Raw genomic sequence first — 25219 nt, forward strand, 5'->3', positions numbered from 1 at the left:
CCACGGATCTGACTATTGCGGTTAGGTGACGTTCCAAGATCTGATCTTGTAACTTCTTGACCCGTCCAGTCATCCGCATGGGAGCTCTCATTGTCCCAAATTGAGTTCTCCGATTGATTGATCGAGAAGGATCGTTGAGAAATGGAGCTCCTCCTCGGAGTTAAACTTCCTTTGCTCAAAACATCGAAGGTGATCGGGGATTCCTCTATTATTTCGTCATCGTCGCTACCGTTGATTGAATAATTGTCTGGGTCCATGTCCGTTTCTGGCCTATGGAGATCATCTTGGTCCTCGTAAATATCATTTGAGCTATGTTCAGCTGTCAATTGGAAATACGCGCCGTCAATCTGGAGAAAGACACCACCCGTGGCCCAAAATGTTGCCTCTTTGTCGTTTTGGGGCTTGGAGAGACGACGTCCTAGACTAAGCGATGTCGTTTGAGAGAAGACATCGTCAAGAGGTGAGGTCGATTCACACTCTGCTTGGTATCGATCCCAGGAATCGCTGGTTCCTGCGAGAGGTCGTGCCGGACGCATTTGCTCCAGTGGATGCGGAATCCCGTGGATGAGGAACTCGCGACAAGATCGTAGTGTAGGGTTCGCTCGCAATTCGTTCTTCACGCGAGATCTGATGCCTTCGTTCATGCAACAGACCATTATTGTAGGCTCAGATGTTGTTTCAACCCTGCCGATCATGTAGAGTTGAACATAAATCTCGCCACGTTCAAGACCAATGCTGTTCAAGACGGCGAGAAGATTCGGCTCCAGGTCTGTGGAATATTTTTCAAGGGCTAGTCCACTGGCAAACCATGCCCTTTTTCTCGTGAGAATCATGTTGAGTATCTCCTGACCGCAGGAGTCTTGGGGATTTGGCCATCGTGGACGCCTGGATTGAGGCATTGTACAAAGTCGCGCGGAAATTTCTCCGTTGGAGAGGATTTCCAAGGAAAACGACGCTGTCAGAGCGAGATCTAAAGGATGAGGCACGGGATGATTTCCTCCCCATTCTCGACTTTGCGGACATGGCGAACGATGCAAGGCAACGTACCTAGCCGAGGAAAATTCCTTGCACGATGAGGCGGCGTGGCGTCCAGCGGTCAGCGCTCCACGAATGTGCCAAATGAAATTCCATGACACCTGCACGTTATCACCCTATCATCAAGTTCAACTGTCGGTGCATGTCAGCCACAATTCGGTGTCATTTGAGTTTGCCCAATAATCTTTCGAATGAGGCATCTCAAGCATGAAACCCCAAGCTATTTTGTACTGGGTGCACAAATGTGCATGTTTCTTGAGGCAGGTGAAGGGTGGGTAATCTGTTAACAATAGGTGGCCGCGAAGTGTAAAAACGCTAGGGAAGTGTGGATCCATCAATCTGAGGACTGCCGTCCAGCTTTTGCAGAGTGAGGCGACAGCCTGATCCCGATATCTTCGAAAAGGTATACAAACGATGTTCTTGTTTCTTCCCGTTTCGACATACCTCGTTCTGAATTCTTTCTCGACCTCACAACTGAACTAAATGATTGAGTTGAGGGAAGCAGACTTTCGAGACCTTGCTGCAACTTTGTGCAGTCTACCGGAAGCTAGTGTCGTTGCTCGCTATGGACGATTACCAACCAACACGCCTTGTAGCCAATCTGCCTACCTAGGGTACTGCTATCGCCAATGGGGTGTAATAGCCGGATACAACGATGGCCTCTATATAGCTTTCAAGGAACCAGGGGAACTCAAGGCTTTGATCCTCTATTTGTCGAGTGCAGATACAATCACGAAGGACGATCTGTCCATCTATTTCGGAGATAACGATGGAAAACGACCAAACTACAAAGCGCAAGAGACAACCATTAATCTAGCGCTGCGCCTTTTGCTCATGCTCAAATTTGGACCGGTTCAGGGCGAGGCTTTCCCGCACCACCATCTTGTATGGACCTCAGGTTGTTTGAAAGACTGCATCGTGGAATATCTTGATGAGGGGCCCCGCCTTGACGTGAAAGGAGTCCGCTTGCCTAAGACGTTTCATGCTTGGAGTTTGGTCGCAATTGGTGGTATTCAAATTGAATTCACGGACAACTTGGCAGATCATCTTCTACTTATCGAAGAAGAGAATGGCATGAAAGTAGTGGTTTTTCATCACGTTGCTTTTCTTCGATGCCACCGAAGGCAAGTAGACTCATCGGGTGTCTGAAGCGTTAATACAATGATACGACACTGATACGATTCTCATTCAGCTCAATCTTTCCAGCTGGGATTCTTGAAGAGACTCTGGAGACATTGCAACTGCTCTTTCCCGAGTCAGAGTTCGGTGGTTCTGGTATATCTAAGCGGCGACGATGGTCTTGGTATCAGAAGCTTCTATCCAAACAGCCATGTCTTCCCATTGACTGGGGCCTTGGGGCCAGTGGAACGCTATCGGCAGAAGCCCGGAGAATCGAAAGGTTTAATTTCTGGAGGAACCGTCTGATTGTCCTCAAGCAAGCATATGATGATGTTACTCCTCGTACTTTGTCTCAATGGTGGCATGATCGTCGAAACAGGGTTGTTTGGTGCACTTTCTGGTTGGCCATTTCGGTTTTAGTGCTCGGAGCGTTGGTTGGCGTGGTTCAGTGTGTTCAAGGCGGCTTACAAGTTTCAAAATCGTGAACGACTCAGACGGCAAAGATATGAAAATGAAGGATCAAGAGGAGATGTAGCAAGAAACAACAGTTGATCAATGTCACGTATACAGGTCTACGGGTTCCGGTCCATGGCGTTCCTTCTCTTCCGGATGTTTTTTCAAACTCAAAGTTCGATATTGGCGATCGAGTCCTCATCACATCCAAGGCCTCACTAAGAAACAGTTAGATTATGCCTGCGTCCTGGAACATCCAACTTGGCTCTTAGGATGAGTTGCAGCGATTCACAGCGCGGTCCTGGGGGATCACTGGCTGAGCAAGGCAAGCAGGTGCTACCAAGTCTCGCGTGCGTCCAATTACTAACTACCCCGTCGTCACGCAAAGCTTCGAGAACGGGCCCTAGGACTTCTGAGTCAAGCAGCTCAAGCCACAGAATGACGTTCGAAAGGTATTCGAGACATTGGACGACTCGACTCAACTGACTTCTCAACAGGCTTTACTCAGCAAAACTCCAAAAATCGGCCAATTCGATGCAGAGCAGCTGAAGAAAACCCAAGAACAGACGATGGCCAAGACACCAAGCCGATTCGGTGAACTTGGCACACCAAATGCGGCACCAAACCATGCCGGCCATCCGGGGCCGAAGACCAACGGCCCCCCAATTGGTCACTTCACGAGAACGCTCGGGTCCGCCCAGTGTCTCGGAATGTGGCGACACCTCGGGATTCTTCAACGGGGCATCGGTGTGGCTCGGCATTGACCGAGGTCTAGCAGCGACAGCGGAACGCATTGTGGCTCAGCACCCAAAAGCCACAATCACGTTGTCTGGGATGAACCTTGACTCCTTGAAGGCTTCGCCTTCGGCCGCTCGAGCCGTTTAGCGACTTGGGAGTGCTGCTTGCGGCGTTCTCAGTGACGTGGGACTAGGTTTTTCGCTGTCTTTTGTGCGGAGACCGATTGCGTGGCCCCTCTTGACTTGGTGACATGAGCCAAGTTGTTTCCTTTATCCTAGTGTCGACTCGGGGCATTGGCACTTTAGCGCTCTCCGGACGGGACGAAATGACGCACGAAGGGTCGGCAGCACTATGTTGGGCAGCTGGAAGCATCAAGCAGACTATCTATAAAGTGGAACGATTTTCCCCCTCTATCGATGGTGATTATGCTACTCATCGTTACAACCAACTATAACTACAAGAAAACTCAACTTCTCATTGAGAACCAAATTCAAGTTTACAAACTCTCAACCAACATCACACCCAAACAATCAACGCAAAGTCGCAAAACCACTGAAATCACATACGACTGATCTAAAATTCAGCAACTTCTGCACACCCTATAAGCTATCTCAACCCACTTACACGACCAACACATCATGTGCTTCGGCCTATCAAGACGCAGAGGATACGGAGGTGGCTACGGCGGACCTGCCTACGGCCCCCGCCCGGTGATCGTACAGACTCACCACCATGGCCATCACGGCGGCATGATGGGTGGGCCTAGGCCATGCGGCCCCGGTCCCCGACCCGGCTTCGGCGGCGGTTATGGTGGATATGGCAGACCCGGATACGGCGGTGGCATGGGAGGAGGATGGGGCGGCCGCAGGGGTCGTTGCTAGACCTGGGTACGAACTATGACGATTTTCACGCAAAGATTGGGATGCATTAGAATTGAATACCACGGTGGGCACATGATTTTGAGGGCATAGGCGTTTCGAAGTTTCATAGTTTATGATTAATAATCGACATTTACCAAACATGCATACGTCATTGCAGCAAAACCTACGCACGTTCGCATTCGCATGAAGTGACTGAATGTCGTTTTTGTAAATCCAACACTTCTGTCAGATCCTTCCGACGGGCCGTTGGTAAGCTGCGTAGTCAAGCAATATTGTCATACCTAGGTCCTGAGTGGCTCAGGGCGTCTTGAGGTTGGTATCTGGCCCCGGCATGCAAATCTATAACACATTTACTTCAATCCTATGAGTTGTTGTCTTGTGTAATGAAGCTGGGGCACGCGTAATTTACTCTGACCATGTGTGAGAACCCCAAAAAATTTCCGTTTGGCACTGGCCTTGATTCCAGTGACACACCGAACCACGTCCATATCATTTTCACATGCTCGCTCTACAACTATTGGTTTTTTCTACGAGAGTGCCGGTCCTAGGTAAGGTAGAAGGATGTGTGTTATTGAGAACACCAAACAATGGTTCATCGTGACTTGTTCTTCTCGTTTTCCACGAAATCTACCACCTGGGAACTACGAGAGCCTGGATCCTTCTTTGGGAACCAGATCCCGCTCAGTCGTCGCAACTTGTATTGGATCCTGCGGAGAAGCTCCCACTCAACTCTTCAGATCGTGCCAGAGAGAAAGAACGTCTGCAAACAGCAGCATCGGAATTCTCGAATACCTAGGGCTCTATGTCTGCTGGTCAGACTACTGACGACCGACGGGCCGCCGGCCGAATTCTTGCACAAATTACAGGGCTATCCCATGAGAGCATTCTTCGGGAGATACCCCAATGTCTCCAAAGGTGGAAATCTTTCTGGTGTATCAGATGTGCTGGACACTGCACGACCGAAGTAACCTGGCCTCGGCACCTGAGGGGAAGCTCAGTCGGGAGATATAATTGAGCTCAGGGTCCTGAACATCCCTTAACTTGGTAGATGCGGACCTCAATACCTAATACTATACCCAAGCAACAGCGACTTCGCAACTGAACCACGATGCAAGAATTACTATGGACACTGAGCGCTAACCTTGGAACCGGGGTGGGCTCAGCCTGCGCCCTGGCGGCGGGAGCTGGTCTCCTATCTCACTGGGGCTATTTCATCCGCGGGCACAGGAGCATGGAAGTTTTCAACATCTTAGTCGTCCATGGCGTTACACTGCTACTGCTGTGCCTCAAGTGCGTCACAACTTTGGGATTCGCAAAGGGTATTACGGCGCATATCGCGATATCTAGCTCTTATTTCGCGTCCCTCTTCACTAGTATTGGGGTGTATCGCCTACTCTTCCACCCCCTACGCCGATTCCCCGGTCCTGTCCCGGCCAAGATGATGAAGCCCTACATCATGTGGATCAACAGAGATTGGAAATTACACGACAAATACCTCGAGATGCACGAGAAGCACGGAGAATTTGTGCGTGTTGGTAAGGGCCCCCAGTTCACCGACAAACACAATTAATAAGCATGGGGTTTTGAGCACTCGTTAATACGACCGCAGGCCCGAATGACATTTCAATCGTCAACTTAGACGCCATCAACAAGATCCACGGACCACAGACAAAGTGCACTAAGCGCAACACCGGATTTTACGACGCCTTAAGGACAAAGGGCGAGTTGAATTTGGATTCCCTTTCGCACAATGAGGTACACCGCGACAGACGTAAAGTCTGGGACCAGGCTCTAGGAAGTAAAGGTGACACCACATACCCGCTCTCCCTTCCAGGCGTCGTAATTATCACAGAGTTGTCGATCCATCATTCGAATCCGCTAACACCCCTCGAGCTCTTGAAAAATACGAAGAAGAAACCCGCATCGTCCTCCGAACCTGGCTTTCCCGCCTCGATGAAGTCCAAAGAAAGCCTATCAATGCCTCGCACTACGCAAAACTCATTCCCTTTGACAATATGGGCCGCGTAGGCTACGGCCGCGATTTCGGCACCGTCAGAGATGGCCGGGAAGACAGGATGCTTGACCTCATTGAGACAACCTTCAAGTTGGGCTCTCGACTGGGGCAGACGCCTTGGCCGCTTGTGTTCTTGGCGAAGTTGCCGCGAATGGGAATGCAGAGGGAGTTTGAGGATTTGGGGGTTCGGCTTGTTGATGAGAGGATTGCTGTAAGTTAAGAGTGGCTGGGAGGTACGATGGGAAAGTATTGCTGATGACTTGAATAGGTTGACTCCGATGAATCGCATGACATGTTGAAGTACTTTCTCGACGACTACAAGTCTGAGAAGCCCAAGTCATTCTACAACGTCAATATCATGTACAGCGACTCTCAAGCTATCCTTATCGGAGCGACGTACGTGTTTACAATGCCACTCTTTGCGAGAAAAACTCGCATGCTAAACAGAATCAGAGATACAATCTCCTGTACCCTTGGGTACGCCTTCTACTACATCGCCCGCGACGCCAGACTCCGCCAGCGTCTTTACGAGGAAATTGCGCCCACGCACTCCAAGACTCTAGAGGGAGAGTTCGCTGTGGCGGACCTCAATAAGCTTGTGCTGCTCGAGGCCGTCATCAGTGAGACCCTGCGAATGTATGCGCCTGCGCCAATCAACGGGCCCAGGATGGCTCCGCCGGAGGGGGTGACGATTGATGGGACGTACATCCCCGGAAACGTGACTTTGTGTACCCCGATACACTGCTATCATCGAAGTAAGCCCACAAACCTGGGTGAGATGTATGATTTTTCATGACTGATGATCATGATAGGCCACAAATATTGGAGGTATCCCAACGAGTTCATCCCCGAGCGCTGGACGACTCGTCCGGAATTGATCGTTGACCGCAGGGCTTTCTTGCCCTTCAGCTTCGGTGAATAAAGTCTCTTTCATCTCACAATATAGAAGGCTTAGCTGATCATCGTGTGCCTAGGTCGATATGACTGTGTGGGAAGGCGTCTGGCTTGGAATGTCCTCCGCCTCACTATCGCCTACACTCTCTGGAACTATGACTTCGAATTCGCCCCTGGGGAAGACGGCAAGACTTTCAGAGAAGAGGCTAAGTTCCAGCTGATCATTAAGCCTGCAAAGTTAGACTGTGTCTTTACGAAGAGGCCCGAGACTCAGGTGTAAGGTCGTGGGCGAGGTGAACTATGGCTGTGTCTGGATCAGTCTTGGACCATTAACAAGAAGGAGACACAGGAGACAACGAGGAGAGTCCGAAGGAAGGCCGAAGGAGGCAAAAACAGTGATTTGTTTCAAACCCCAATTTTATTTTCTCAGCAAAGGCCATTGTTTCCATATCAGTTATGATCTTCGTCACTCGTCACCTCATGTGCAGTCGTGTGATAAACGAGGCCTCCCTTGTTAGAGAACTCAATCACTTCCGGCTACGCCAACAGCTTAATGGCCAATGCCATGCCCGCCAAATCTCTCGTATCCGAGTGGACTGCCATGTTCGCCAATGGCCTCCAGGACGGTTTCAAAAACGGCAGCCAAGATGCTTTCCACTGCTGTGCGACTTCTGAATCGACCACTCTGAAGATGAACGGAACCAAATCCAACGGGCCATCATGCTTGTACGCTTGACGGCTTGGTAGCACTTCTTGATTTCCAAGTACAGTGAAGGATCCTCGATAGCATTCAAGCCGGTCCCTTCTCAACCACCCGAAAGCCACTGCCCCGTTCTTGTGCGACGCCCCATTCCGGGCCCCATCGCTTCGCCACCCAGTCGAGGTCTCTGTCGTGGAAATCTGCCGGGATGTAGACCCATTTCTCTTCGTCTTTGAGCCAGGTTCTTGCAGGCATGTACGCCTCGAGCATGTAATAGTTATCCCGTGAGTATGGAAGATCGATGGTAGGCGGGCCGTTACCCTCCAAGAAGTCGTCCGTGAGGGACTCCGCATCGGCCTCGGACATCTCAAAGTGACGGCGCCGGTTGCCCTTGTTCGCTCTCTGTCTCTTGATCGCGGCACAGGTGCTGTTGAGATGAACCTCGAGGAGATGAGCGTAGGCGAGCGGAGAGCGGATGGCTTGGAGAACGATATCTAGTATTCTATCTTTCCATACTATATTCCAAGCATCGTCTTGTCCCCGACGCATGATAGTGATGGGAACTCCAGAGTCAAGGTTGGGGCGCCACTTGTTGAAGTCGACAATGACGCAGCAGGCCTGCCATCGTAAGACACAAGTGAGGCAGGTACATAAGACGTAGGGCTGGGGTTGAGGGATATGGACGTATCGCCGGTGGATGCCGAGCATGTCGATCCTGGCGTCATTCTGGAGGACTGGGTGAAGCTCAGGGTCGATCTCATCGAGTGTGACTGGGAGCCGGAAGCACTTTGAGAGAACGCCGTATCGTTGAGAGATGATTTTACGCGAGAGGAGCTTCTCGTTGTGTTGAATGAGCTTGCGGAGGGTCTTGCAGGTCTGGGCAGTCTTTAAAACCTCGCTGGGGAGCATGTGGCTGATGATATCGACAAGAGTCTCATTTGGAAGATCGAGGAGTTGAGTTGGCCGGCGAGCCGAGGACTTGGCGGTCTTCTTCTCGAGTTTCCGCTTCATTCTCTCAGTCTTCTTTGAGCGTAGATTGAGTGAACCCTTTGCAGTGACGCGGTCGCTGTCGGTGACTTCCTTTGTGGCTTCGGTGGGCATTGAAATCCCGCCGTCTATTAGCTCTCCAGTGCCTGTGTAGTAGGAAGTTGTGCCATCACTGTTGATGACTGTGAAGATTGAGTTGTCAATAATTGGCCCTTCTGTCGTACTTGTTGCCATCGTTGATTGTGAGCTTTTAGCGACCGGAGTTGCGTTGACAGGATTGACTTTCGTGGAGGACGTATCCTTCCGCTGGTGGGAAGTTTTCATTCCCTTCGATGGGGTGTCTGAGGTCTCGCCGGCTTCCTTCATCCTTGCTGACGTGCTCATGAGCCTCGAGCCTCGAGCCTTGGTGTCTTTCTCTTGCCAAGTAAGGTAATGGGGGTAAGTTGAGGGTGAGAAGTTGAATATTCGATTCCGCCACCACCGAGTATGAAGGAAGGTGTGGGGGTTGCGTCACGCCGAGCTTGCCCAATTGCATGGGCGAAGAACCCTGCGCACAGACCACACCTGCACATCTCCAAGAGGAAAGAGCTGGGGATCTCGTCCCTTCCCCAGACTAGGTACCTGTAGAATCTAACCTGTGCTTATGTCATCCTAAAACATCCTTACTTCTGGAAGGCGCGTTGAAGTTGGTCTTGTTGAGGCTTCATGATACTTTGAGGAAGTCGATTGTCAACTAAAAACCACCGACAACTAGTAAAATCAAAATGCTATGCAAGTCAAAGACCAAAAAAAATAAAAATTTGTAGGACGGCTTCCAAGACTGCCCGTGTTTCTGTGTCTATTCCGAAAGCCCCCTCACTGTCCAAAGAGGTCCGAAAGCAAGCACTATTTGTCGACCATTGTTCCAATACCAATTTTGACCGAAGTCTATGATGGTAGAATGTGCCCAGAAATAAAATGAGAACAAACGCCTGGGTATCTCGGTACAAACTAGACCCAATATTCACAACCTCTTGCTTCCAAAACAAGCGGAAGTGAATCCATCTCCACTTCCAAGTTCCAACCTATCCGTCGTGGTATGCTTGGCTGGAGTGACTACCTATCAAATCCCGTCACAAATCTCTCATCATTGAACCAAGGAGGTGACTGGTTCAAGCTCTCAGATTGAGCAAGGGTCGACGCCGTATCTGAGCTCCCAGATTGGAGACATCCGGCCGTCTGGAAGGGTGGCGCCAGGAGGGTACTCCTTGCTCAACGCTTGACGAGCGGACTCGGCCTGGTTGCGATAGCAGGCGAATCGCATTTCCAACTCGCCCATTCCAGTCTGAGGGTCTTGAACCAGGGTGATGACCTCCTCGGTGTCAAAATCGAGCTTGGTGCGGAAGTAACGTAGCAGAGTATCCTTATTGACAAAGGACAGCTCGCCTGTGACGACCAGAACACGAGAGTGGTAGCCACCGACGTCTTCCTCGGCCTTTCGAACTCGATTGCGGACAATCTTGACCGCGTAGCCGCTGATAATAAGACGGCGGGCCGGGTTTCTGCAGTGGGCGTAGAAGCGCTGCGCAGCAGCAAGCTCGAAGAACACCAACTTGGCAGCCGAAGTGAAGTGGTCGTGACCATCAGGAGGGTTTATCACAGTGGCCCAGACCCGTCCCATGCCACGAATTTGACCCAGGAGCTGGCTGTAGGTGACATCAGCTGGGAGGTTGGTCAAGAAGAAAGAAACGTTCTTGCACTCTGGAATGTCATCCGAAAGGTTGCGCGGGTTCAAAGCGTCGCCCTTGTAGTTAGCCGAGACACCCTGGGCCATCTTGAGATCCTTCTGGGGATCGCACTCGGGGCGGAAGAATGTTCGAGTGACGGCATTCATTGGTCGAAAATCGCCAACCGGAGCGTAAGATTGGAAACCCTTCTGAGCAACCGCAGGCCGAGGGGTCTGCTGACCCCAGACAGATGTGGCCTGAGGAGTGAGCAGCTCCCTCAAGGGATGATTTTCCCATCGACCTGTGCCGATTGGAGCTTGGCTGTTGAGAGGCTTCGCATTATCGCGGTGGGTCGAAGGCATCACAACACCTGGCTGAGTGTTGAAAACTCGGTTGTAGTTCGATGCAGAGCCAGACTGCTGCGGCCGTGGATGCATTTGGCCAGCAAAAATCGCACGAGGGCCGCCAAGGCAGTTGTTTTGAGAACCAGCATTCACGGGCTCCCGAACAGGCAATCCTTGGCCGCGAAATTGAGGCAGAACCCAGTGATTGGAACCAGGACCTCTCTCGGGAGTTTGATCCTGCGCATTGAGCTTCTGGCCTTGAGTGTTGGTATTGGAGCTGCCGTGATTTGCAGAGGTGGAATCGGGAGAGATAGTGGTGGGTGGAGAAGAGTTGGTGTTCTCGCTACCCTTGCCTTTACCCTTTCCGGCACTCCCAGAAGCTTTACAGCCGGTGACGTTTTGGTAGGCTGGGGTATGACGGGCGCGGGACGAGATGGAGAGCCGGTCGGTGCTTGAAGACCCATGGCTGGAAGATGAGCCAACTCGGCGTTGAGTATGGGCGTTGTCAATGGTGGTGTGACGGCTCTCTGGTTCAGTGGCATTGGTAGGAGCGAGATTAACTCCGGCCATGCCTTGGAGCAAACTTGCTTCAATCGCATGGTTCATGGCCAAAGTGTGGTTGAAGTTGTTGGTGCCATACTGATGAGTGTTGGTGTGCTGCTGAGCGTCCTGGCCGATACCGGCACCATAGACAGAGCTGGGAAGAATGGCTTGACAGTCGTTGCCCCCAGTAGTGTTGGCATGCATGCGACCATCGTAGGGGGCATTGAGCAGACCTTGGAGGGCAGCAATGTGCTCAGGGGATCCAGTGAGAAGATCGAAACCAGCCATTGTGAAGTTGGCAGCTTGGACAGCGGCTTGTCTTGATGTTAGGTGGTTTGCTATGATGGAGGTTAGCGAGTAATTGCATAGGGAAAAGGTTTGCTTTCCGATGGAGATACTTACTAGAGACTGAAGTAGCGAAAGTATCTGTCTTGAATAGAACAAGTGATACTTGAAGTTTTGTGGACGATGATGTACTCGCAAATTGACAGTCAGTCTTTGATCTGTTTGGTGATTGGTGACAGAGTTGAAAGACTGGATGAGCAGAGAAAGAAGCAAGATAATTGTTTCAGGCGGAATACTGGTTGTCCTTGGGTTTGGATGAAGGAGGGAGAAAAAGAATCGGCTTGGTTGTGGGATGGGAGAAGGAGTTTTAAGCTCGTAGTTGGTAGGATGGGAAGATGGGCGGTTGGAGGACGGTTCAAGGCGGCAGGCGGGTCGAAGGAGGCGGGTACAGAGGAGGAAAGAAAGGTGCCGGTCGTTGGGCGGTTGAGAGGTCGTTAGGCACGTGACGATGGTCACAGGCTGGGTGAACTGTCTGGAAAAGAAAGGTGAAGCTGAGATTGTGAGGAATATAAGAAAGACTGAGAGCCTGGAATCTGGGAGTCCAAATAGAGGGCTACCTTAGGTACTTAGTGAAGGATTCGACTTTCTTTAAGTCTTTGAAAGGTGAGGCTAGTGAAGGTGTGGTGTGAGAGTCATGAGGTTGTGGCAAAGGTGAAGGTGAAAGGTAAAGATGAAAGGTGAAGGTGGAAAGGGGTAGAGTACTCCGAATGGCTATATTAGAGAATCGACCTTGGCTGGAAAATGTGATGGGAAAGATGATTGCCCCATTTGAAATGGAAGGTGTAAGGTTGTTCCAAAATTTGCCTTCTCAAATGTACCTTAGTTGATGAATCGCTTGAATTACGCAGGTCAGACGGGCAATCGAGGACTGAAGGCAGCGGTCGTGAAGTCCGAAGAGGACCTGATTCTCAATTCTCGTCAAAATTGATAAAGACACATGAACCTTTTGCACATTCATATCCAAGAGTCGACTAAAGTGAGTGCCATGCCTTGGGAAGTAGATGGGGTTACGGCGATGAGAAGCAGGGTAAGATGAAAAGTGTGAGAAATGGAGATGGAATCCATCGGTCGCTTGTTCATCCTTCCGTCGAGGGGACCAGAAAGGAAGATATCGGGTGGCCAGTGGAATAATACACTGAATTCTGTCGTATACCGACTTTCCCTTTGCCTGAGTGCCAGCCTCATAGAACAGGCTAGATACTGAGAGCGTTCTGCGATGGAAATGATTAGTATCACCAGGTAGTTGCTCTTAGTGAGGTGAAAGGACCCCAAGATCGAACATCCGTCAACTGCTCGACAGACAACAAAAGAAGTCCTTAGGAACCGCAAGGCGTGGAAATCTTGTTCATCTTAGTCAGAGGGCAGGTCTAAATAACCTAGCAACAAATGTGAGTAGGTTTACTAGTGACTTTGTCGGGATAATGTGCAGAGCCCTCATTTGGGAAGACTATCACGTCTTACCAAAAGCTATTACCTCAGGAGCATTACAATGGTGCTACTCGCAAAGCGCTTCGGGTCCTTCAGAAACCTGGCTCGATTGGTCAAGATCTTGTGTGAATCTGCAGCAGGTTGACGCTGAGCCTTGGAAGAAAAGACAAAGAGTCTTGACCCGTTAAAACTCCACAGTCAATTCAACAATGGGGCTCCTTGATCGCCCTCGCATGTATCAGCTTTCTGTTGGTACTTACTTGATTGACATAGTTGTCTTGCAAAGTCAAGGTGACCTGGAAACTTGAGCGAAAACGAACTCATATGCCTTCAACCTTCACTCCGAAAGAGCTCCAATTTCATCGAGAAAGGGACAACTTCAGCTTAATAGAGTGCGCGGAAAAGCTTAGATGAATTTGGGCTATCGGTGCTGAGTTCAAATAATGACTACAACATTCAATCTTTAAGCTCCCCCAATCTTCCAGGTCCTTCGGGTCATAAAGAAAATTGACGTCTTCCCTACCTTACTCGAAGTTGTGGGGGGGATGCTCGTTGATTCTCATAACAAAGATACTGTCAGGACTTGATCTAGAGTAATTATTTGTTTGGTCATGAATAGAATTAAGCATAGACAATTGAAGAAACCTCAACTTGACTTAAAAGTGACCTCAAAATCTCATTCTAGATCTACCTATGCAGCTTTGAAGCTCGGCAAGAGACTGAATGTCATAATTTCGTCATAGTTGATTCTTCCCTAGAGTCCTCCATGGAACGCGCACCAAGCGGTTTAGACGACTACATCAATTTATCTACCGTGCTACGTATGATTACTTTCGATGTTGAAACTTTGCGTTGACATGCCTGTAAGGTCGTCTGAGTGGGCTTCTCTTATGTTCATAATGACTGTCCTTGGTATCATTGAGTACCGAAAAGCAGTGAGGTTAGTTATAATTGACAGCACTGAAAATTTTGACGAAGTCAGATTGTGCGTTTTACACCAGGTAGGGTTAGCAGCCTCTTATTGTCTCACAATGATGCGGTTTAGCAACGCGGCGACGGTTACACGCAGTCAAAAGAAGCACAGTCATATCTCCCTCTCATATGACCAAGATGCGCATACCGAGACCTCAATCATATTAGGTATTCCGGCCCAGAGTACTGATCCACTCGGGTTCTACCGTCCCGTGGGCGAGTCCCTACCGGACGACGGGAGGGCGGCTGCGGCTCCCCGTCATCCTCCGGCCCCTTGCATCAATCCCCGACGATATGCTCCCGGAAAATTCGGATCGAGTAATCTGCAGCCGCCCAACTTTTGAGGAAAATACCCATAAACCATGGAATCGGAACCTTGTCAGTATGTCATCAAACAATACAGGCGTCATCCCTTTCCAAGAATTTGGAAGCTGTGTGTCAAAATACGAGATCAGCAAAGGGCAACCGAGATCGGGCATCATTTTTCAGACGATTTCCTCATGCCTGATTCGAGCTATTGGTGACGAGTTGGGAAGTAGAGTCTCAGACGGAATGCTGTTCCCCGTCGCCTGGCACAACCAGGACCCTTGACGCGGCCCTCCCTTGGGGCTCACGGACTTATAGTTCTCTCATCGGAGGATGAAAAAAATCTTGTTCAGCGATCAATCATGTGTCTCACGCGAGGAACCACTACCACGGAATGGGGAAGCGATTGCGCAAAGTCGAAGCGAGAGATTCTCGATCTCTGTGCCAGGGATGACAAGTTATTCCAGAGTCCCACAAGAACATGCGGGGGCATCTTGGAAAAGAAAGCAACATTGAATCACATCTGATAGAAATTATTCGCAGTCGCTGATGACCACTCAGTCACACTCGTCTTAGATACCGATGATGGTCTGAGCGGCAATACACCAACGCCAGTTGGTCCATCACGCTCGCACTCGCAAAAAGACTTGCGGGCACTTACATGATCTCAAACCAAGGCAAGATGCATCACGAGTCTCCGATTTCTTGCTTTTGATATGTTCCCATCGACCGATGTCGTTTTCGTCCCGCGTTTTCCGTTACACACATCAACCGCATATGCATGGCAAGGGGTGAGGGGCCATCCCTCGGCACCTGAACGCAGATCGAAAAAGGGACCCTGCCGGATCTTGGAAGCTACATCCAAAGAGCAGGGATATCTGGCAAGTAGATCTATGAGAGGAATAAGAAACGGGGGAAAAGGCGAATGACGGAGAACTTGAGGCGTGCGCCTTACCACGAGCTCTGCTCTCACGAATCTTCCGTCGCACGCGTCCGTGAACGCCTCGTTATATGCGAAACCTGGCATCATTGTCTGAGCTTCGCAGTTCTCGTTGCTTGTTGGGGCCCTTGTTACCTCTGGGAGGACACTCGGATCTCCTCGAGAATTGCTTTTTCTTCTGCATGTTATGTGAGAATCCTTCTGGCCGGGGGCAGCCAAACCTCTGGGAATGCACCGGTTATTGTTATGTAACTCTTCTGGGATTGGACTGCTGCATCGAGTTTCGCTTAAGTAGGTTCTTTTCTCAACAAGGGGGGGAAACATTGCGAGGCCGCAGCAGCGCCAAAATGACGACCAACCGCATGAGGCCGTCTCCCTTCCCTTCTTCACCAACACGAGGGGTGGGAGACTCACCTCACGCCTCGCTCTTCTTCGAGTCACTTTCAGGAAGCCCCGATGCGTCAATGTCTCGACTTAGTGTGCGAAATGTGCAAATGTCAAGCTGATGCCCCCTCCCGAATCCCAAGAAAAAAACTCTGTCAGTTCTGTGTACTCACTTCTCCCTACGTACGATCTACCAAGTGGGAACATCTCAGACACCACAGCGCCTCAGCTATGATTATTATTATTGTTGTTTTTTCCTTCGACGCAGAAAAAACTTTTCCAACCGCAAAGAAATTTGAACAGAACGCCGTATCTGCTGTGCTTCTTTCTTCGACCACATAGGCGGCGGTAAGACTCGAAAGATCAACAAGTGCGTTGTTCGGTGGTCAGACCAGCGTTGCAGCTCTCCTCCTGAGCAGCGAGACGTGGCCAGCACGACTGCCGACACAAGCCCCGTGCATCCTCTGGTGAGTCGAAGACTTTTGATTTGCGAAAGCAAGCAACGGCGAGACCAGAGACGAGGCCTTGGCCGCGGGTCATCGCTCCTCAGTGTCAAACATCATTCTGTTGTTTTTCTTGCGGACGGCAAAGGAGAAGTGATGCTCATTCCTCACGGGCCCCTCCCCGTGCAAGGATGTGGTCTCACCCGCCGTGGCGGAACATTACGCGGAAGCCCCTCCCGGGAGACTGACATGGGGTGTCAGCAGAGAGGGACGGCGACAAGGGCGATGCTCGCAATCATCGACCGACCTGTGTCTAGTTCACCTTCCGGGTCGAGGTTCCGCATGTCTTGAGATGTGCACGAGTCCCATCCCACTGGCTCGCTGGACTCCATCCGTCTAGGCCAGGGCGAGCTTAGTCGAGCGCATCGCAGAAGAAAAAGGATCCAACATCTTTCTTGGTGATCTCCACCGCCAACTTCATTTGCTACCCACAGCAACTGAATCCTGACTGGGGTCGGTGCGGCGGTAGACGAGGGAAGCTCTCTCTTTTGGGAGGGGCTTCTAGCAAACATAGCCAGGGCCGGGGTATGCATCTACATCATGACTCTTGGATACAAAAGGTGAAGTCCCTCGCGCGAAATTGAACAGTTCAAGCTCTATCCAGCAGAACAACATTCTTTGAGCCTTCGTAGCATTCGTCTGCTCTCTCCTTTCTCTTCTTATCTCATTCAAAAGGGACCAACAGCAAGATGAACGGCTCACAAGACGGGAGGGACGCCCCTCACGCGACAGTCCCGATCTGCGAGGAGAAAGACATCGAGATCATCATCACCCACAACATTGGTGATGTGACAGATACGGAGAAAGATGTTCAAACATCAGCAGTCATGTCTATTCAGGGATTCCAGACCGATGATGAGTCCAGCAGCGTAAGCAGCGGACCAGAGAAGCAGGGCATGTCCAAGGCCCGTAGCATCGCCCTAGTCACAACTGTCAGCGGCGCAAGCTTCATGAACGTATGTACTTCGGAATGCACTACTTACCGACCTATCTAACGATGATATTTAGACTCTCTCAGTCCAAGCCGTGGTCATCATCCTCCCCACCATCGGTCGAGACATCGGCATCCCAGAATCACGTCTCCAATGGATCGTGTCAGCCTACTCTCTCACATTCGGATGCTTCCTCCTCCTCTGGGGCCGTATCGCCGACCTCTATGACAAGCGCATCATCTTCATCGCTGGTACAGCTTGGCTCGCTGTCATGACCATCGCCAACCCCTTTATCCCCAATGAGATCGCCTTCAATGTCTTCCGCGGCTTACAAGGTCTAGGCGCCGCCGCCAACGTACCAACAGCTATCGGAATCCTGGGAACAACATTCCCTCCCGGAAAGGCAAAGACGTATGCGTTTGTGGCATATGGAGCTGGTGTGCCCCTGGGAAGCACCTTCGGCACCATTTTGTCTGGCTTCATCGCCGAGTATGCCAATTGGAAGTGGGTATTCGGCGTCATGGCTATTCTCGCAGGTCTAGTTGCTGTCGCGGGTATCTTTTTTATCCCTCCTGCTGCGCCAACGCTGCACAAGAAGGGTGCCAGTGCTAGAAAGTCGGTTGATTGGCTCGGTGGAGCTTTGATTACAGTCGGCCTGCTGGCCCTCATGTTGGCACTCACTGAGGGCAACGTCGTCGGCTGGAAGACTCCTTGGATCTCGATTCTCATCGTCGTCTCGTTCATCATTATGGGAATTTTCTGGTTCTGGCAGCGTCATCTTGAGGTCAAGACAAATCGTCTTCCCCTCATGAAGACCTCCATCTTTCACAGCGGAAAGTTCTGTGCCGCGCTCGCCATCATGGCCATGTTCTTCGCCTCATTCAACAATTTCCTCATCTTCGCGACCTACTTCTACCAGGACTACCAGGCCAAGTCCATTCTCACGACCACGCTTTACTTCCTTCCCACAGGTATTGGCGGAATAATGGTGGCCTGGGCAGCTGCGCTTCTCATTTCGCGTGTGCCAACGTACATACTCCTCGTGTGCGGCAACGTCTCCGTCTCCATCGCGTGTTTGCTCTTCGCGACACCGATACCCACGAGCACATCATACTTCGCCTACGGACTACCTGCTATGATCCTGTCAGTCATCGGCGCGGATATGGCATGGCCCACCCTCATCCTGTTTGTCTCCAAGGCCCTGCCCCAGGAAGACCAGGCTCTTGGCGGCGCGCTCGTCAACTCTGTGGGGCAAGTTGGCCGGTCCATCGGCCTGGCCATCTCCACAGCCGTCCAGACAGCCATCATGGCCAAGGCCAGGGGTGTATCGGTCGAGGGAGCGGGTCCAGTGTTGGAGTGGGACCAGCCGTCCTTGGACGGACTGCGGGCCGCCAACTGGATGAACTTTGCGCTCGGGATCACTTCTCTTACGATTGTGGTGGTATTTTTCCGTAGCTCAGAGATCGTCGGCAGGGCCGAGCCGTCTGGTGCCAAACGATCAGAGGCCGAGGGTGCCGTCGTGAATGGGGATGATGCGGACATTGAGAAGAGATAGGTGTTCAAGATGTCGTATGTCTAAGTTTAGATTTCACAGGTCTCACCACCAAAGTAAAAGTTCTGTTTTATTCGTAAAAAAAAAACCTTTTCGACTTTAATTGTCTCATTCTCCTTGTACGAATCCAAGACGTGACGAAACGAGACCGTGGCCGCGACTTCAGGTGCGCCCTCATGGCGGCGGACACGCAGCTGAACGCATCGAGAGACGATCAAATTCCTTCGAGAAGCACTTGATGCATTCCACACAGAGACAACACCAAGGACCTAACCTTTCTCGCTACCTGCCCCGGACACATCTTTCCGCTGCACATTAAATCTCGGCCGTACGGTCAGAGTACTGAGAAATTGAATCCGCTTCAACATCATGTCATTTTGCGATCGGTTGCTCGTCTTCAACCCCAATTGAGGGAAGCTCCGATGTTTTACCCTGGCCGCTTGGCTCTGCGCCGCAAGTTGATTGTTTGCCTCGGACCTGCGGTCGACGAATAACCCCGGTTCCAACGAGAACTTGCACAACGTTTCTTCACCGCAGGTTAAATAACTGCATGTTTGCGTCGCAGAAGCTGCGGTGACGAGCTCGACAATGCTTGCAGCAGGGGACTTACGTCCGTTATGAATTACGGGCACCTACGACCGGCACAAGGGTTGAAATCTTGTCTTTTGGCACATGAGTCTGGATGGAACAGTAATACCGCATAGTGAAGCTTTCATGAGGTACAATCAACACAGGTACTGTCGTTTGACGTTTCCGAGGTTTATTGCCAGGGTCTTGTCAAATTAAGCAGCAGTCTCAATGTCAAAGACAGGCAGCCGCAAGTGCTGCAACTGGTCCGCTTGAAGTCACTGAAGTTCATGCTCTCATCATGATAAACCTCGAGTTATTAGACACACTCTTGCCACACGCTCTGGTTGTGTCATACGCTTTAATTTTATCAAGTTAAGGAAACTTGAATCAAAAGGCCAATACCGATAAGGAAAGAAAACAGACCCAGTCACTCATTGGCCGGACTAACACCGGCGACGTATCAAGCCATATGTAGGCCAAAGTCAAAACCTTGAGAGCTCGGTGTAGCATGAATAACCCGGATGATCACACCTGCAGAAATTCAAGGTTGGGCAGTGTCGAGGTTCTCACATGAGTTGAAAGTTCGGGAAGAATGGCGCCTTGATAGTGACGGTATGAGTACCATACAAGATATCAATCCTCCCATCCGTCCGTCAAAGGCCACACCATTCCTCGATGTACTAAACTATCCCACAACTCACCTCCGAATTTGCTTTTCATCCTTCACTTTCTACATTTTTAAAATACTCATCGATCACCAAAGTATAGCTAGAAAGTCTTCGCCGCCAAGATTGGTCTCATCCGTCTCATGCTGGTCGGACTCCGTGGATTAGTTAAAGAAAGCGTCGAGAAGCGAAAGAGTAGAAAGCCGGCAAATAAATCAGCCAGATGAACCAAATCTCATACTATGTCACCTGAAGCGAAATACCCAAGTCAATTCGTTTCAAATGAGCCACAGGAAGCCTCTGAAGTTGCCAACCTGGTCCTGCCCCCGCCGGTGGAAAGGAACAGCTGTCATCCTAGTATATCATCCGAAGCAGAACATTCACAGCGACTCTTTTTACAAGTCGGAAACCCTCAGATCGAAAAGACTGGCATAACCCCTGTTGCAACCCTGCCATCAGCCATCGAGCTGGGAGGTCAAATTCGATCGGAACCTGCGCCGCTGTCGACTTATAAGACTACCCGACGTGTGACTACTACGTATCATGAAAGTACTGGATACTGTTGACCTATATATGCTACGCCAAGTGTCATTCGCCTTCTGGAGAATCTACCAAAATAAGGCGTTCACTGATTTTCACTGCCCTTTTGAAAGGTATGAATATCTTCACGGGAGATCATGTGAATCAAAAGACCGCCGGAACTGCCTCCATGAATGCCATCGAGGAACATCTTCCGTCAGGTGTGTTGAAGAAAGCTGGTGGAATTCATTATGGATCAGAATGATTTTTGCGATGCGGTGAGGAAGAAGCCCTTTTTACTACCCGAAGTAGGAAAGACGTCAAGGAGACTTTGGGACGTCAAACGGAAAGACGATGAAAGTGCCTATACCATGTCTTAGGACCTTTTCCGCAACCCAAGAGTTGGCATATGTGACAGACAGGACCATGTCCTTGACCTATGTTGGCATTTAGAGATTTATCCCCACTGCAACTAAGAATGTCAACTAACACCCAAAAAGCTCAAGTACAAAGGCGTAAGAAAGGTAGGTCATGCCCATTCAGCTATTCTGATCTCATCAATTATGCAACAACCTCCCACCGGACATCTTCCCACCCCGCTCTCCTGCGCATCCGCCCGCGCAGGCCGCTGCCAGGTACCGGCTTGCCAAAAGATCCAGTAAGAGGCACAGGAGTGGCCTTCGGAACTGCGAGCGCATCCCCGTCCGAACTAGTGACGTCGAACCCAGCAACCAGCAGCGCTAGGGAGCCCAACAGCTCACCGCTCGCAAAATACCGACCGGGACTGTTTGCTAGCGTTAGCTTCCACAGTCTTATAGACCGAAAGATCATGAGAATGAGTAACTTACCAAATATGCTTTCCACCCCCAAAGCCAAGGAACCCTCGGATAGCAGCATTAACAACCGCCTCTCCCTTCTCTTTCGCAATCTTCAAGAACCTATCTCCAATAAACTCCAACGCATCATCTCCCCAGATCCCGGAATCAGTCTGCAGAATCTTTTGCGGCACAGATATCTGCCAATCCTTCTTCACAATGTAGCTCATCTTCCCATCGGAAATAGTCGTATCAGCCATGACCTTCCTCGCGAGAGTACCCGCAGCGTACAATCGATGGGCCTCCCGGAAACAGGACATGAGTAGCGGGCACTTCTCCTCCAACTTCTCCATATGCAACAAATATACTCGCTTCTCTTTTCCATCGACAACATTACGCCCCTTCTCCTCAATGACGCCATGCACCTCCTCACGAAGGCGTGAAAGAAGCTCAGGCTGGCTGAAAATTTGGGTAAAGAACCAGTAAAATGCAGGAAAGGTATTCGAGACGGCGCCGTGGAGGAAGATCAGCTCAATCTTGGCGGCTTCCGCCGATGTCATGTCGAAGCTTATGCTTAATCTCCGGCGGTCTTTGACGAGGGATGGGACATCGTCGTTCTCGTGGAACTGGGAGTCGAAGAAGGATTTGAAAGCTTCTTGGAAGAGGGCTTGGCCGCGGTAGCCTTTTCGTGCGATGATAGAGGGGAAGATGCCGAGCATGAGCTTGTTGACGTCTGCTTCGTAGTCCCTACGGGAGATTAGACTAGTCCATCTCAAATCAGAGCATCGTTGAGAGGAACTTACCAGTACGCCTCGATGAGCGTCTTATCCGCCCTCAAAGGGTTCTTGCTCCCATACAGCGAATCTGTGCTGGCCAATGTGAACAACTCCCGATTCCACATGTACAAGTCCGCAACCTCTACATCGTCGCCAATCTCGTTCAGCGCCGTCGCAATCCCTCCCACGGCCGAGATATTGAGTGCAAGTAGCGATTGGCCCGCCATCCCACCATAGAGACTCTTCACCCAAGGGCCGTAGAACGCGGGATCATCCCACGCCTTCATTGTCTGCGCACTAGCGCCAGCCATCCCCTTAATAAGGTCCCTCAGAAACGGGTCGAAGCTCAGTGAGCGGTTGCGAAGTGCCGCCTGAGCGAGCTCTGGTTCGGTAACGACGTACATCTTGCCTCCTAGCATGGGCAGGGTGAACATGGGAGCCTTTGACTTTGCACTGGTGCGATTGCTGAGCAAGACTTGCGATGGGCATCAGAACGGGCGAGAAACTTACAAGGCCACGTCGAGATACTCCCACGAGTGTTGGAAGATGCCGATGATGTGCCCGATGAAGGGGATTGTCGGGCGCAATAGAGGCGGCTCTTTAGCGTCCATTGTCACGGGGGATCTGATGAGGTAGGCGAGGTACAGCATCACAGGTATGGCGGCGAACAGCGCCAATGAAGGCACGAAACCATATTCGAGTCCCAGAATGCCGAGCATAATGTCTGACAACCAAATCGATAGCAGCACAAAGACTGCCCAGCGATTGAGACGGGTTTGCCGGCGGAGGATGCTTCTTATGTATTCATCCCTCTTGGCGCTTACAACTCCGCATCAAGTCGAATACCTTAGTCTCTTACAGGGGGAAGATGGCAAGTTTTAGTGCTTATGGGAATGGGACTTAGTGGCCTAGTCCAGTCCTGGTTTGTCGTAATTTGGCGTAAATGATTGGCTGTGGCAATCGTGACGGGATTTTGAGCTCCCACCCGGGCCGTTGCTCCGCCAAGTGCGATACTCGGATCCGATGTGGATATTTAGGTTCCGGCAGTGCCGGGTTCGGCGATAGCACTTGCATCAGAGTCCATGACTTTACCGATGAAGTGACCTCCACGTTGGAATGTAGGCTGTGAAAACGGACTGTGTGTCTTCAAATGCCCTTGGATTCTCTTCCTTCAACCACAAGTACTGTCTCCTTCGTAATGACTTCCATGCCAATCAGCCTCTCCACCTCAGAGTGCGCGACCTCTCTCTCTCCTTTCCAGCTCCGGAGAAGAACACAGCAAGCGCCGAAGACTTCCAGCTATTCAGTCTTCTTCTCCGAGACGTTATCACTGTCTGCCAGAAAAATAGATGCGCGACCAGCTGAAGGATAACGGGCAACACAATCCAAGCCCAGCGGACCCTTACAATAATCTGCATAGCTGTTTCTATACCCACAACGCTCTTGAGTGCATCATTCCCTTCGTGAGTGGGGTCCGTCGTACGCAAAGCTGTTGACATGCCCAACGCGACGGCCTCCATGATGTTACACATGTCGAATCGCGGGACCTGAGACGGATCGTGTTTTCGCGCCGTCATATACAGATGCAATACCGTCGGATTGCTCGATATGGGAGCCCATTCCTGGTAAGAATTCAGCGTGGTGGCGTAGCCAGAGAAGAGCTCTTCCAAAGGCCTCTGGATGAGCCCGCTAGCGTCAACATTCACCAGGAACGTGCCGTTGATCCAGCTCGTCGAATAGTCATCATCATCAAGCCTGTTTCCTCGATAAAAAGAAAAGTTAGATCCCAGCGGTCTGATAGCGAAGACTCAATGGAAGGGCTCTGGCTCAAAATCGCCAGTTGAGAAGGAAGATATGATCGTCTCGTTGAAAATGCCGGCGCTCAACCTGCTTTCGTATTTGTTCACACACCAGTAGAGTGCACACTCTTGCGCCAAGCCCCTAACGCCAACACCGTCGATAGGTTGATCATCATCGTCGCGGGATGTTATCTCCCACCCGGGCAGTATAGCATTTACGTAGAGAATCTTCAATTGACCGGTAGTATTCAAGACCACGGGATCCGTCGCAGCATCAAGCAAGGCTCATGGCATTGGTGCTCCAGTCCCCGAACCTGGTACATCCGCTGCTCGCGCCATTAGGGAGGTCCCATTTCCAACACCCCTCGTCTGTTGACCACTGGTCCGAGTTCTTTGCTGACCTCTCCGGGGCGCGTAACTTGTCCGTGAGGTTAGCGTATGCGGAACAGACCGCGAGCGACTCGCTGACACCGTATGAGACGTTTCCCCCAGAGGAGCGTGGATGTAGCTGCTAAGCATTGCGCAAAAAAGTGTCGTTAAGGTCGCCATCAAAGTAGATATGAGGGCTGAAGCTCTGTGGAGCCTGAACAAAGCCTTGGTAGAACACGCTGTTGTCTGTGCTGTTCATACCTGCTTCAAAAATGACTTCTCGCGATGCAATGCTAAAATTGCCAAATGGCGCAGGGGCGGATTCGAAAGTGGCAATCTACTGAACAAAGGGATTCATTGCGAGACTTAGAACGGTGACCATGACCCCGAGAGACACAGTATCGCTGGAGTTTGAGAAACAGCAGCCCTAATCTCCACGCATTGCGGAACCAAAACTGGACTTACCTCCAGCCCGAGATAAGAGAGACATAGACCCCCAAGGGCCTCTACTAGCACTATCATGCATCTCCAGGCCGGCTAGCGGATGAATACCTCGTCTCAATCTAATCCACTGACGTTGACTGACTGCAGCGCTAACGCCTACCACCAGCGCCGACCTTGAGATTGTAGATAGCGTCGATACAGGGTGTTGATTTTGATCCCAAAAGGCCGTTCCGGGAGAGGGCGATTTCCGTGTAGCAGAAGCGTGGTGACGATGCCCGTGAGCCCGATACGCACCTTTCACGTGCGTCAAGGGCCACATGTTAGAGGGATGATCCAATTTGTGCGTCGCTGTTGCCTGCATACACGGGCTCAGCCCTGCGCAGATACTGCGTGAAGTAGAAGGGGAAGCAATATGCGCCTGTTACAAGATTTGGGGTGATGAAGCCTCGGAACGATATGAATATTTAAGCCATTAAGGCAGTGTAT

The 25219-nt window shown here is 50.9% G+C and overlaps 8 protein-coding genes across 8 annotated transcripts; 4 read left to right on the forward strand and 4 right to left on the reverse strand.

The window, feature by feature from the left end:
* Positions 1-1518: 1518 nt before the first annotated feature.
* On the forward strand, positions 1519-2184 carry BDP55DRAFT_631709 (uncharacterized protein; the record flags this gene model as incomplete). Its single annotated transcript, XM_060572318.1, has 1 exon — positions 1519-2184. One exon carries the CDS (start codon positions 1519-1521, stop codon positions 2182-2184), a length of 666 nt encoding a protein of 221 aa, XP_060430018.1.
* Positions 2185-5727: 3543 nt separating this feature from the next.
* BDP55DRAFT_551685 (L-ornithine-N5-monooxygenase) lies at positions 5728-7414 on the forward strand (the record flags this gene model as incomplete). Its single annotated transcript, XM_060569131.1, has 7 exons — positions 5728-5761; positions 5836-6030; positions 6120-6451; positions 6509-6636; positions 6694-6995; positions 7053-7154; positions 7215-7414. The coding sequence occupies 7 exons, from the start codon at positions 5728-5730 to the stop codon at positions 7412-7414; spliced, it is 1293 nt and encodes a 430-aa protein (XP_060430019.1).
* A 510-nt stretch (positions 7415-7924) lies between these two features.
* Positions 7925-9055, reverse strand: BDP55DRAFT_551686 (F-box domain-containing protein; the record flags this gene model as incomplete). Its single annotated transcript, XM_060569132.1, has 1 exon — positions 7925-9055. The coding sequence occupies one exon, from the start codon at positions 9053-9055 to the stop codon at positions 7925-7927; it is 1131 nt and encodes a 376-aa protein (XP_060430020.1).
* A 484-nt stretch (positions 9056-9539) lies between these two features.
* BDP55DRAFT_662938 (uncharacterized protein) lies at positions 9540-10778 on the reverse strand. The gene has a single exon (XM_060574839.1). It carries the CDS (start codon positions 10692-10694, stop codon positions 9981-9983), a length of 714 nt encoding a protein of 237 aa, XP_060430021.1. The 5' UTR covers positions 10695-10778; the 3' UTR covers positions 9540-9980.
* A 3102-nt stretch (positions 10779-13880) lies between these two features.
* BDP55DRAFT_715222 (uncharacterized protein) lies at positions 13881-14853 on the forward strand. Its single transcript, XM_060578297.1, has one exon. It carries the CDS (start codon positions 14024-14026, stop codon positions 14501-14503), a length of 480 nt encoding a protein of 159 aa, XP_060430022.1. The 5' UTR covers positions 13881-14023; the 3' UTR covers positions 14504-14853.
* A 2128-nt stretch (positions 14854-16981) lies between these two features.
* Positions 16982-18779, forward strand: BDP55DRAFT_631714 (major facilitator superfamily transporter; the record flags this gene model as incomplete). The annotated part of the gene is made up of 2 exons (XM_060572319.1): positions 16982-17248; positions 17301-18779. The coding sequence occupies 2 exons, from the start codon at positions 16982-16984 to the stop codon at positions 18777-18779; spliced, it is 1746 nt and encodes a 581-aa protein (XP_060430023.1).
* Positions 18780-20744: 1965 nt separating this feature from the next.
* On the reverse strand, positions 20745-22977 carry BDP55DRAFT_662945 (cytochrome P450). Its single transcript, XM_060574840.1, has 4 exons — positions 22632-22977; positions 22149-22574; positions 21379-22092; positions 20745-21314 (listed from the first exon to the last, which is right to left on the reverse strand). Exons 1-4 carry the CDS (start codon positions 22838-22840, stop codon positions 21092-21094), a joined length of 1572 nt encoding a protein of 523 aa, XP_060430024.1. The 5' UTR covers positions 22841-22977; the 3' UTR covers positions 20745-21091.
* A 1686-nt stretch (positions 22978-24663) lies between these two features.
* BDP55DRAFT_662946 (uncharacterized protein) lies at positions 24664-25082 on the reverse strand. Its single transcript, XM_060574841.1, has one exon. The coding sequence runs from the start codon at positions 25050-25052 to the stop codon at positions 24717-24719; it is 336 nt and encodes a 111-aa protein (XP_060430025.1). The 5' UTR covers positions 25053-25082; the 3' UTR covers positions 24664-24716.
* Positions 25083-25219: the final 137 nt, after the last annotated feature.

The sequence above is a fragment of the Colletotrichum godetiae genome, assembly GCF_030913485.1.
Source record: "Colletotrichum godetiae strain CBS 193.32 chromosome Unknown BDP55scaffold_19, whole genome shotgun sequence".
NCBI classification, from domain to species: domain Eukaryota; kingdom Fungi; phylum Ascomycota; class Sordariomycetes; order Glomerellales; family Glomerellaceae; genus Colletotrichum; species Colletotrichum godetiae.